The sequence below is a fragment of the Panicum virgatum genome, chromosome 9K (genome assembly GCF_016808335.1).
Source record: "Panicum virgatum strain AP13 chromosome 9K, P.virgatum_v5, whole genome shotgun sequence".
Taxonomy (NCBI): domain Eukaryota; kingdom Viridiplantae; phylum Streptophyta; class Magnoliopsida; order Poales; family Poaceae; genus Panicum; species Panicum virgatum.
Genome location: NC_053144.1, coordinates 61,680,085 through 61,690,314, shown reverse-complemented (window position 1 = coordinate 61,690,314; position 10,230 = coordinate 61,680,085). Strand labels below are relative to the sequence as shown.

At 59.1% G+C, this 10,230-nt stretch overlaps 2 protein-coding genes across 2 annotated transcripts; one reads left to right on the top strand and one right to left on the bottom strand.

Moving 5' to 3' along the window:
- Positions 1 to 205: 205 nt before the first annotated feature.
- On the bottom strand, positions 206 to 6,478 carry LOC120648204 (glycine-rich RNA-binding protein 2-like). Its single transcript, XM_039924941.1, has 2 exons — positions 6,305 to 6,478; positions 206 to 541 (listed from the first exon to the last, which is right to left on the bottom strand). The coding sequence occupies exons 1-2, from the start codon at positions 6,476 to 6,478 to the stop codon at positions 206 to 208; spliced, it is 510 nt and encodes a 169-aa protein (XP_039780875.1).
- A 641-nt stretch (positions 6,479 to 7,119) lies between these two features.
- Positions 7,120 to 8,588, top strand: LOC120648203. The gene is made up of 4 exons (XM_039924940.1): positions 7,120 to 7,286; positions 7,372 to 7,707; positions 7,975 to 8,212; positions 8,292 to 8,588. The coding sequence occupies exons 1-4, from the start codon at positions 7,120 to 7,122 to the stop codon at positions 8,586 to 8,588; spliced, it is 1,038 nt and encodes a 345-aa protein (XP_039780874.1).
- The last annotated feature ends 1,642 nt before the right edge of the window (positions 8,589 to 10,230 follow it).

The following is a 10,230-nucleotide window of genomic DNA, read 5'->3' as shown; positions in this document are numbered from 1 at the left end:
CAATAGTGCGATGGCCAAAAATAGACTTTTTTCTTGTTAAAATATGGCGAACGTGCAGTGTCCGGTTTTGGTCTGGTTGCCCGACCATTTGCACCGTATGATTGGAGTTCTTTTACGGTGATTGTAGGTGCTTTTTAATGCCTATAGGTGCTTATTCAAATTAGTAGTTTTAATTGAATTTAATTGATGAAGAATATTATGGTAATTACAACCAGCACAGTCCCACCACCGTGCGTCCGCGCACCAGCCTCCTCCCCCGAGGCCCACGGACGCCGCCGCTCTGCTCTCGAGAGGCGCCCCCACCGCCGCCTCCAGCCCTGCCCCCGCCGTCGCCCCCAATCTCCGCCTCCTGCCGTGCCCCCGTCACCGCCTCCGCCGCCGCGAGGGCCGCGCCTCCGTCGCTGCCTCCCGCCGTGCAATTGCCCTCACCGTCGGCCCCGTCGCCGAACTCCGCCGCCGAAGCCTCACCGACGCGCGTCCCCTTTCGGCCATCTGCAATCGTCGCAGGCCATCCTGTTATGTAGTTTAAAATGCTCTGAACCTGTTGAAAAACGTGTTGCAGAATTGTACTTGAGGTTGTTTTCATGTGCTTGGTTTTTGCCTGCATTTTAATTATTGCTCCCAAATAAACCTCTATGGAATTAGTTTAAGTCACATGTTGGTTTCTTTCAGGTAGGGAAATTGTTTTCTTTCGCAACCAGCGGCAAGTTGTCCATGCCATGCCTTGAAGGAAGCAAAGCGTCTTTGGCCCAGCTTAGGCCTAGTTTGGCAACTCAGGGTTAAACCACCAAGGGAAGGCAACCCTCTCAGGGGGATTTTGCTAAGGGCAAGTACATTGGAGTCGTCTTAAGTCGGTCTCATGCAGTGATATGTAATTTTGAGACGACCTACTAGGCAAACTTCTACAATGAATTGTTTTTTTAGTTGTCTCGTAGTTATACCACATCTCTTGATTTGTGGATGAAATAAAGAAATATTTTGAGTTGCATGGCAACAACAACTCATACAATGATGGAAGTAGTCTCATACTCCTAAATTTTAGCCTATGAGGTAGTTGTTTTGCGAGGCAACCATATCTTTCTCTCACCTTGCTCTTTCTCCTCCACATCACCAAAAATCCTATGTGTCATTGCATGAGACGAACTATGAGACGGATGATATGTAGCAATGTACCAGCCCTAATTGACTTTTCCCTGGGTTGCCTCTCCCGCTCGGGTTTGTTTTCGCTGATATCATTTGGGAATTAGGGAAGGTGAAGGGGATATTTATGAAAATATCTCGAAATTTTTGGAAAAATTAAGAAAAAAAATTAGAAAACAACAATTACATAATATCCTGTAATGGGTCAATACTAGGATCATTACAAGACCATAAACGGTGCAGCATGCAATCTGACATCGGATTCCAGAACCTTGACAAACCTCAAATTTATGTTCCTATGCCAGTTTTTTTGTTACATAGTTGGATTGTTTAGCGTTATTTGACATTATGATGTTTATTTGTGATTTTTTAGTAGTGAGATTACTCCGTTCTTGTCGGTGCCCCGACCCGGGGGTCCGGATCCCAACTAGTAAATGCTGTGTGTTTTCTCGTCCCAGATGTTGATGCAAGAGGCAATACAGTAACGCACGGGTTTATCCTGGTTCCGGCCACGGGGCCGTACGTCCAGCAAGATGGTGTGCGAGGGCACTGCATTATCTTGCACCCGGAGTGCTTGTAGTAGGGGTACAAGCGAGGCGAGAGAGGGAGGGAGGCTCCCAAGTCTCTGCTAGGGGAGAAGCTGAGCGTGGCGAGTAGCGTTGTTAGGGCTAGGAGCGAGTGTGTGCTCTGTGAGCGGTGTAATGCCTAGAGAGCCGACCGACCTAGGTGGCGATGGTAGCTAACGTCCCCCTTAAAGGAAGCCCGCCTCTCATTTTATAGTTACAAGGAGGGACGGTGTACATGCGCAGGGGAGCGTGGAAGTCATCGTTTTCCCCAGAATCGCGGGGGTGCAGTGGTCGAATACTGTAGGAAGTACACTGTGGGGTATGGCGTCGGGCGTGGTGGTCATCTTGGGCATCGTCCTTGACCTCGCGGAGATCGCGCCGGCGTCCTGCCAACCCCAGCAGGCGGCGTGGTCATCGCTGTAGGGTGTACAGTCCTCCAGATGTGGCGTGGTGGCGTTCCGTGGGCCCTGCAGGTCAGGATCTTGCGTGCACCAGCGGTAGCGGGGCACGTGGCGATCCCGGACCCCTTTGGACAAAGTGCCGGCGTGCGCACTAAGGTGGTCCGAAGGTGGCGTGGAGGTCCCGGACTCCTCGAGGGGGGAGGTCCGGGCCCCCGGCTGCTAATGATGGGCACCCCTCTTCGAGGGGGCGCGTGGCGACACCGGACCCCTCCCCGAGCGGGAGGCGGGTCCGGGGCCATATGTGTGATGAGGTGGAGTCCGGACGGCCGGAGTTGGCAGAATAGTGATGGGAACTGTGCCGAGCGCGCTTCGTCCCGTGTCGCAGGTCCCACAGTTTTGCCATAGCGCCCGGGATGGCGCAACAGTGACCGGAGTTGGCGGATGGGACTCCGGTCACAGCCACTGTGGAGAATGGTGGTCTGACGCCGTCTGTGTTGAGAGCTGTGGAGGAGTGGTTGGCACTTAATGCCTCCGTACGACGGGCAGGTGAGCGGCAGGGCTGTTTGTCCCTTACGCCGAGGGGTGGCCTCGAGCGAGGCGGAGGTGAGTTTCCCGCTCGAGGGTAGGTTCGCTACCCTCGAGCGAGGCGGAGATGTTTCGCCCGCTCGAGGGTAGATTCGCTACCCTCGAGCGACGCAGAGATGCGGGGCGCAGTCGAGGGTCCCGATGGGAGCCCTCGAGTGAGGCGGAGATCGCTCCGCGGGTTCGAGGGGGGATGCGAATGGGCCGCATGCTGGGCTTCTTTGAGTCCTTTACTTTCTTCCAAATTGGAAGGAGGCCGTGGGCCTTCGGGGGCCCAGTTGACTAACGTGTGTTTTGCGTTTTTAGGGTGATCTTAGTACCCCGATTAGGGTGTCCCTAATCGTAGTACCCGATAGTAGCCCCCGAGGCTTTGGTCGAGTCAAGGGATTCGGCCAAAGGGTATTTCGGCGATTTTCGCCCTTGACGTGATCAGTCGGTGCTGTGCACCTGCCAGGCGAACCTGTATGCCAGCCCAGCCGGTGTGACAACTCGTCGGTGGGGGTAGTGCGCCTGCGGGGAGAGTACTTCAAGGCGCGTGCCTTTTTTGGTTTGTTCCGGGGACGAGACGCATCCGCGTGCTGAGTGGGCCAGGGCGACGATGTCGCCTGCTACTCCGCAGCTGGCGCTTTCGTCGCGCTGCCCCGCGCTCAGGGCCTCGGCCCCGCTTTCCCTGGTCGCCTTGTGACGTGCCGTTCGAGGGCGGTCGGTCTGGGCCGATGCTGTGCCGCTTAGCGTCCAGGGACTCGGCTTTATTTTGCTGCGTCGTGTCTCGGCACGGTAACCGAGGGCATCTTTTGCTCGTGCAGTGCCGCGCCGTCACGGGCTGCCCAAACCTTCGTCCTTCGACAGGCTTTGAAGCTTGGCGCCCGACGCAGCTATAAATAGGAGTCGTGGGACTCCTCTTCCTCTCCAACTTCCCTGCCTTTCTTCTAGCATTGCCTAAGTCTTGTAATGTTTTGTTTTGCCTTTTGTGACCGGCCCCCAGATGGGGCGGACTGGCTTTTTTAGGTTTTGGTGCTAAAAGAATGCTTGCGAGCGGCGGGGGAAAGCCGGAGAGGGCGTGCGCACCATCCCTCTGCTTCAGTGGGATCAGCAGAAGAGCATTGGGCCCATGGGGTCCTGCTTCTGTGATGTCCCATAGCCTGAAGGGAGGTGGAGACGCCTGACCATGGCACTGGTGCCAGGTTTGGTGGCTGTTCTTCGCATCGTCCCCCCCGACAACAAGGTTGCTCTTGGGGAGACGGTGTGGAGGGTGCTGTCTGCCAGCTCGACCCCCCGCATAGTCTTCGATGGAGGAGATGCTAGAAGAAAGCTTGCGAGGAGAGCATCCCGCTGGACCCGTGCGGTCTGGGGGCTGTTCCTCGCATCCCTAGCAGCCTGGCCGTCGCGTCAGCCAGGGGCTTGGTGCTTTTCTTCGTCGCTCGATCCTCCCTAAGACAGGGAAAATTGCCACGCAGGTGGCAATGTGTTTGTACCTTTCGACGTCTTCGCGCCTGTAACCCTTTGCAATCTTTATTTGCATCGAGTAATAAAGTCCCTTTCTTCTTCACGGGGAGGATGACCGAAGGTATAGGGGTATACAGAGGGTTTCAGCCCTCGAATATGTGTGAAGTTCCCTCCGTGAGGGTGCATCAGCGCACCCGTGGGTATAGCCCCCGAGGCCTTGGAGTAGTGTTTGTACTTGTCCAAGGGCTATAAACGTCGCCCGGCTGGGTTGCTTTACTGGGGTGGCCGTCCAACGTCTTTTTCAGCCGGCATCGGCATTGTTTCAGCCGCCCTCGGCATTCTCAGTGCTGGTACAGCGACCTGGCGTTCAGCTTAACCATCAGGCGGGTGCGCGTTAATAGTAGGGGATTTGGTTAGACACGTGGAGCTCCACAATCGACGGTTGTTGACCTATTCGAGGGTACGGCTTAAGCTGTGGTGTGCGAGGAGCCCCCGAGCCCAGGCCTGCGTGAAGGCGTTCAGGGGAACCCTCGACTTTGATTACGACCCTCGTCGCTCTTCCGCAGGGAGGAGGGGTGAAGCGCACCATGCTACCCATGCCCGGGCCGCGAGCTATGGCTGCTTCAGTGAGCTATTAGCGGGTAGTTCAAGCGGACGTCCGTGCCCCGTTCGATAAGGGTCGGCTCGTGGTCCATGGACACGTCACATAAAGCGCTTGCGATGGTTCGCTAGGCGGGGCTCAGACCCGTTCGATAGAGTCCGAGGGCTCGATGCTCTCCCTCGATGAGATCCCCCTACTAGGCACCCTCGACTAGCCTTGAACACTGCGTAGGGTGTCTCGAACTCTGTGTTCGAGGGTAGCTTGTTTGGCACATCCATGCAGTCCCTGACTCTGGTGATCTGGGGCGCCTGTCGAACCCTCGACGGGCCAGACTTCGAACCCCTGATCAGTAAGGCCTCGGAATGCGATTCCTTCGAGGGTAAAGAGCCCCTGGGAGGAATATTCCGTCATAATTCACGAACGGCGCGGAGTCGTGGGTCACGCGAGCGGGGTTTTCGCCGGTCGTGGGCGACGTGGCCCGGTTCGTGCGGTGCGGTGCGGGCGCGCCTTTTCAGGCGTCTACCTTGGGCAAGCGAAGCGGCATGGGCGGCGGCTGACGGATGGAACAGTGCAACAGTCGCGCCGCGCTCGTCAATTACCGCGCCGTAATTATTGCCGAGTGCGTGCGTGGGAGACTCCGTGGTCGTAGGACCCATCCTTCAGCGACAGCCAAATCTCCCGCATTCAATGCGGTAGATTTTGGCCGTGGCGGCGGACCTGTCCGTTGCGGTGAAAAAAAGCGAGGAGGAAGGGGTTGTTTTGGGCTCACCTGGCCATTTGCCTTCGCCTCCCCTGCCTTCTTCGCCTCCTCTGCCTTCTGAGCACGTAGCCGAGAGCGAGAGGAAGTAGAGGAAGGAAAGCGAGAGCGCACCTTAGCCACCGCAGAGCTTGCCTCCCCGTGTCCCCCCTTGGTCTGAAGCAATGGCGGACATCCAGGAGCCATTGCCATGGGGGAGATCCACCGCCACCGAGGCGGCTTTGGAGCGGCTAGTCGAGTACAGGCTGCTCCCGCTGAACCCCAACTCAGGGGCACCGGTGTGGATCTCCCCGCGCCCGGAGGAGACAGAGCTGAATCCCCCCCGCAGGCTACGTCGTGAGCCTCGTGAGGCTCCACGAGCGGGGATTCGGCATTCCCATGGGGCGATTCATGCGGGCGTTGTGCGACCATTATGGAGCGGAGCTGCACAACTTCAGCCCCAACTCCATCTCGCAGGTGGCGGTCTTCGTCGCCATCTGCGAGGGATATTTAGGGATCGAGGCGCACTGGGATCTGTGGATCCACCTCTTCCGCGGTGAGCTCTTCGTCGAGCACGTGTGGAACCAAGCAAAGAGGTACGCGCGTGTAGGCAGCCTGACGCTCCATTTGCGCCCAAGCCAGAAAAATTTGTACATCTCCAACAAGATGACAACAAACAACGCCGGGTGGAGCCGAGGGTGGTTCTATCAGCGCAACTTCAGCAGCAAGCTCCCGGCGTTCACCAATAGGGTGCTCTGGGAGAGGCCCGAGAAGTGGGACTGGGGGGGGGGGTATCGCCCCCAGCGCAACAAGCCAAGCTCAAGGTCCTCACCGACGCGCTGGAGCGCCTGGATCGAAGAGGGTTGATGGCGACTGCCGTCATCGCGAATTTCCACCGGCAGAGGGTGATCCCTCTCATGGAGAGGGTCCTGCCGATCTTCAAGCTCACCCCCGGGGCCTGGGCCTCGGGCTCGAGGACGGCGGTCGAGCTGCTCCCCAGAGACATCGCTGCCCGGAGGGCGAGGAGCGCGGTGGCGGAGTTCCCCAATGACCCCGAAGATCTTTGGAGGATCAAGATGCGCCCCGAGCCGGGGTACATTTCTCTGGTTAGTCTCGATTCCAGATTCGTTGTTGTCTTGTGCTGTTCCTTTCCCCGCCTCCTGACTTCGACTTGGTTGTGTTTTGCAGGGGTTGAAGTGCCACCCCTCGAGGCCTCCGGTCCCGGAAGAATGCCAAATCAACCGCCTGCACACAGAGGCAGTGAAGAAGCGAAAAAACGCGGCGGAGGCGACGGCCGAGAGGAAGAGGAAAAGAAAAGAGAGGCACGACAAGGCGTGCAAGACTGCACGCGCGTAGGGGAAACCGCGGCGCGCCATGCCCGAATCCACGGACGACGAGGAGGAGGCCTCGGATGCCGAGGTTCACCCCCCGGGCGACGACGAGGCGGCGGCGGCGGCGGGCGCGAGTTCCCCACCGGTCTATCAGGGGGATGGCGACGAGGTGTCAGCAACGGCGGAGCGGAGATCGCCCACGCCGGAGGCGGGTCGAGGGTCACCCTCGCCGGCGGTGGGTGGAGAATCATCTGCGCCCGCGACAGAGCGGAGGTCGCCCTAGCCAGCGACGGGCGAGGGGGTCCCCGCGCCCACGATGTCGACGGGCGGCGATGGGTCCGCGGCGAGCGCGGAGGCGTCCATGCAGATGGCCCCGAGGCCTCAGCCTGCTCCAAGGGTGACACCCTCGGATCAGGTGTCGAGGGGCGTCGGTGTGCCGCGGGCCCGAAGGAGCGGCACGGGCAAGCGCAGCATGAGTGCCCGGTAAGTGTCTCTAGTTCTACTTGTCGTGTTTATTTGATCGCTCAACCAATCCTGCTAACCTCGACCTTCCTCCCCCGATTTCCAGCTCCGGGGCCGCTGCCAAGGACGCAGCCCCGCTCGTGCCTGTCAAAGCCCTCAAGACCGGGGCACGCGCCACGCCGCACACGGCGCCGCAACCTCTGCCCGTCGTAGATACCGTGGCGGAGGCCGCGAAGCTGCGGGCGGCGATGGCTCGAGGGACTCAAGCGACGCAACAGGCTCTAGCACCGGGGAACGGGGGCGACGCTGGCCAGAGCGGAGCCGAAGCAACCGCTCCGGTCGACGCCGCGGGGGATGCCGGCCGGGGCGGCGCAGATGACGCCGCCCGGCCGATCGTCAAGGAAGGATCTAGTGGGGGTGCGCAGGAGCGCCCTGCTGGCCAGTCGGAGGTGGAGACCCTCGTCCCCGAGCCCCCGAGGGCTGGGGTCGAGGGAGTCGCAGAGGAGTCGGCGCAGAGGGCGCCGATGGTGGAGGAAACCCGCATCTTGGCGCCCGGAGAGGCCCAGGATGGGGGTGTTGTTGCGGTAGCAGCGGCACTGACGGTGACGGAGTAGGCGGCGACGGACATCGCGATCCCGGTGGTGCAGCTGCCGGACAGCAGTGGGGAATACGGGGATTCGAGAGACATCGACCCCGCTGCTGCGGCAAGCGCCGCCGACAAGATCGCCGAGTTCACGTCGGCCTGCGCAGAGGTGCTCGACGAGGGGGCATCCGGGGGGCCCCAGCATGGGGCAATCGTTCAGTCCATGGTCCCCGTGGAGGTCCTCTGCAATGAGCGAGAGGAGGAGGCCGTCTGGCAGGCGCAGTACGAGGCAGGTTCTCAGATTCAGAACCTCCTCGAACGCGCCATGGAGCTCCATCGAACGATGGATTACCAGATCAGCCAGGTAAGCAGCTCCTCCCCGAGAATCGTTCATATTTTTGGCCCTGACTTTGCTTGCTTTACCCACGCCCTCCCTTCCGCAGCGGCTGAAGGATATCTCGCGCAGAAAGAGCGCCGAGATGACCCGGCTGCACTCCCAGATAGGCTGGCTCGGGCAGCACAATGCCGAGTTGGTTCTCAAGAACATTGAGGCCAACACCAGGATGACGGATTTGGGGGCGCGTCAGCGGGCGCTGGAGGAGGAGTTAGCGCGGGTTACTGGTGAGCGTGATGTCCAGAGGGTCACAGCAGAGCAGAAGGCTCGGGAAGTCGAGGAGCAGACTGCCGAGCTGCAACGCCTTAGGACGGCGCTTGAGCAAAAGGAGACCGAACTTCTCTAGAAAGAGGTGACCGTCGTCACGCTCTCCGGGACCCTCCAGGAAAAGGGCAAAGCTCTCGAGGAGAAGGAGGTAGCCATCCAGAACGTGGAGGCTGCCCTTAGGGAGAAGGAAAACTCCTTGTCCTCGCTCGAGGAGGCCGCCCGAATCCAGAGGGAGGAGGCGCAAAAGAGCATCGTGGGTAAGTACTCGAAATTTCGCAGTAGTTGGATTTTACTTTTTCGCAGCTGATCTTGATTCCTTTGATCAGAGCTGAGGCAGAGGGTGGCAGACGAGACCGCGGCGAAAGAGGCGGTAGGCACCGCGCTCATGGCGGCTCAAACGGAGTACGCTGACCTTGAGCGAACCACCGTGAGCGTGTGCCAGGAGCTCGAGGGGGGAGGGCGCTATATCTGGTAGCTCGGTGATCAGCCGCTTGCGAGAGCTAGGTGGCCGGATCGCTGAGCACGCCAAGAGCACCTTCCGCCTCGGTGTCCTTCGCGCCCTCGCCGTGGCCTCGACGCACTACCTCATGAACTTACAGAGAGTGTCGTTGGGGTACGTGGTTCCAGACGACGCCGATGCGGATGCCGCGTCAACCATCATGGACGACGCCAATGCAGCCGCCGAGGAGTTCGTGCTTGCCGAGAAACTCAAAGCCGACATCCCCCCGATAGCTGAATTCGACGCTGTCGCAGATCCACAGAGGGGGGATGACAACCTGTAGATAGGCTGGGCCTCGAAGCCCATGTAATAGATTAGTGTTCGTTGTAATCGCACTTTATATTTATGAATAAAGAAATTCATTTTTGTTAAATCGTTGAAATCGACAGTGTAGCCCATCGAGGCCTTATGCGTTCGAGCCTTCGTTTTCTTTACTCTACTTCCGTGTTCTCGTATGCGACTTAGGTAAACTTCTGCGAGGAATTTCGCATTCATAAGCGACGTAGGCGTGGGGTGGTGAGGGGGGTGCCGTATCCCGGAGGCGTAGGCAGATCCTCATACTCGGTGAAGTTAGTGCTGATTGAAGAGGCGTAGGTGGTAGCGTTGCGCATCCCGAAGGGAAGGGGCAACGGCGAGGTCGAGCCCCCCTGGGAGGCACTGGTGCTGCAGCAGATGATGATGCCGGCGCAGACGACGCCGAGACGTGTGATGACGAAGCGGTGGTCCTATTGGCCGTGATGCTGAGTTGCGACATGCCAGCCTCAACCCACGTGGGGGAGCTGAGGCGTGCCGCACGGCGCCGCTCTGCGCGTGCTTGTCGCGATTGCTGGCCCGAGCGCCTATTGCGTCGGGCTGGTGAAGTCGGAGTGACGGGGTTGCGTCTGGGCGAGAGGAGCTCCATGATGTAACCGTTGCCGGTTGCTCTGAACTCGAGACTCCCAAACCAGATCACGTATCCCGCCGGGAGCAGATCCGAGACACCCATGGGGAATGGGTTGGATCTGCCCGCCATCCCAGGAGATCAAATGGGAACAAGAGAGAAAATGTCACGCAGCAGCCCCTACCTGGCGCGCCAACTGTCGGTGTCCCGACCCGGGGGTTCGGATCCCAACTAGTAAATGCTGTGTGTTTTCTCGTCCCAGATGTTGATGCAAGAGGCAACACAGTAACGCACGGATTTATCCTGGTTCCGACCACAGGGCCGTACGTCCAGCAAGTGGGT

Bases quoted from the DNA above. Each gene is read 5' to 3' on its own strand.
- LOC120648204 (XM_039924941.1), bottom strand. From the start codon at position 6,478: ATGTCTCTGGGGAGCAGCTCGACCGCCGTCCTCGAGCCCGAGGCCCAG. The intron at 542-6,304 runs GTGAGGACCTTG...GTTTTTCAACAG, and splicing joins CCAGGCGCTCCAGCGCGTCG to GTTCAGAGCATTTTAAACTA.
- LOC120648203 (XM_039924940.1), top strand. From the start codon at position 7,120: ATGTCGACGGGCGGCGATGGGTCCGCGGCGAGCGCGGAGGCGTCCATG. The intron at 7,708-7,974 runs GTCGGAGGTGGA...TGCTGCGGCAAG, and splicing joins CAGGAGCGCCCTGCTGGCCA to CGCCGCCGACAAGATCGCCG. The intron at 8,213-8,291 runs GTAAGCAGCTCC...TCCCTTCCGCAG, and splicing joins TGGATTACCAGATCAGCCAG to CGGCTGAAGGATATCTCGCG.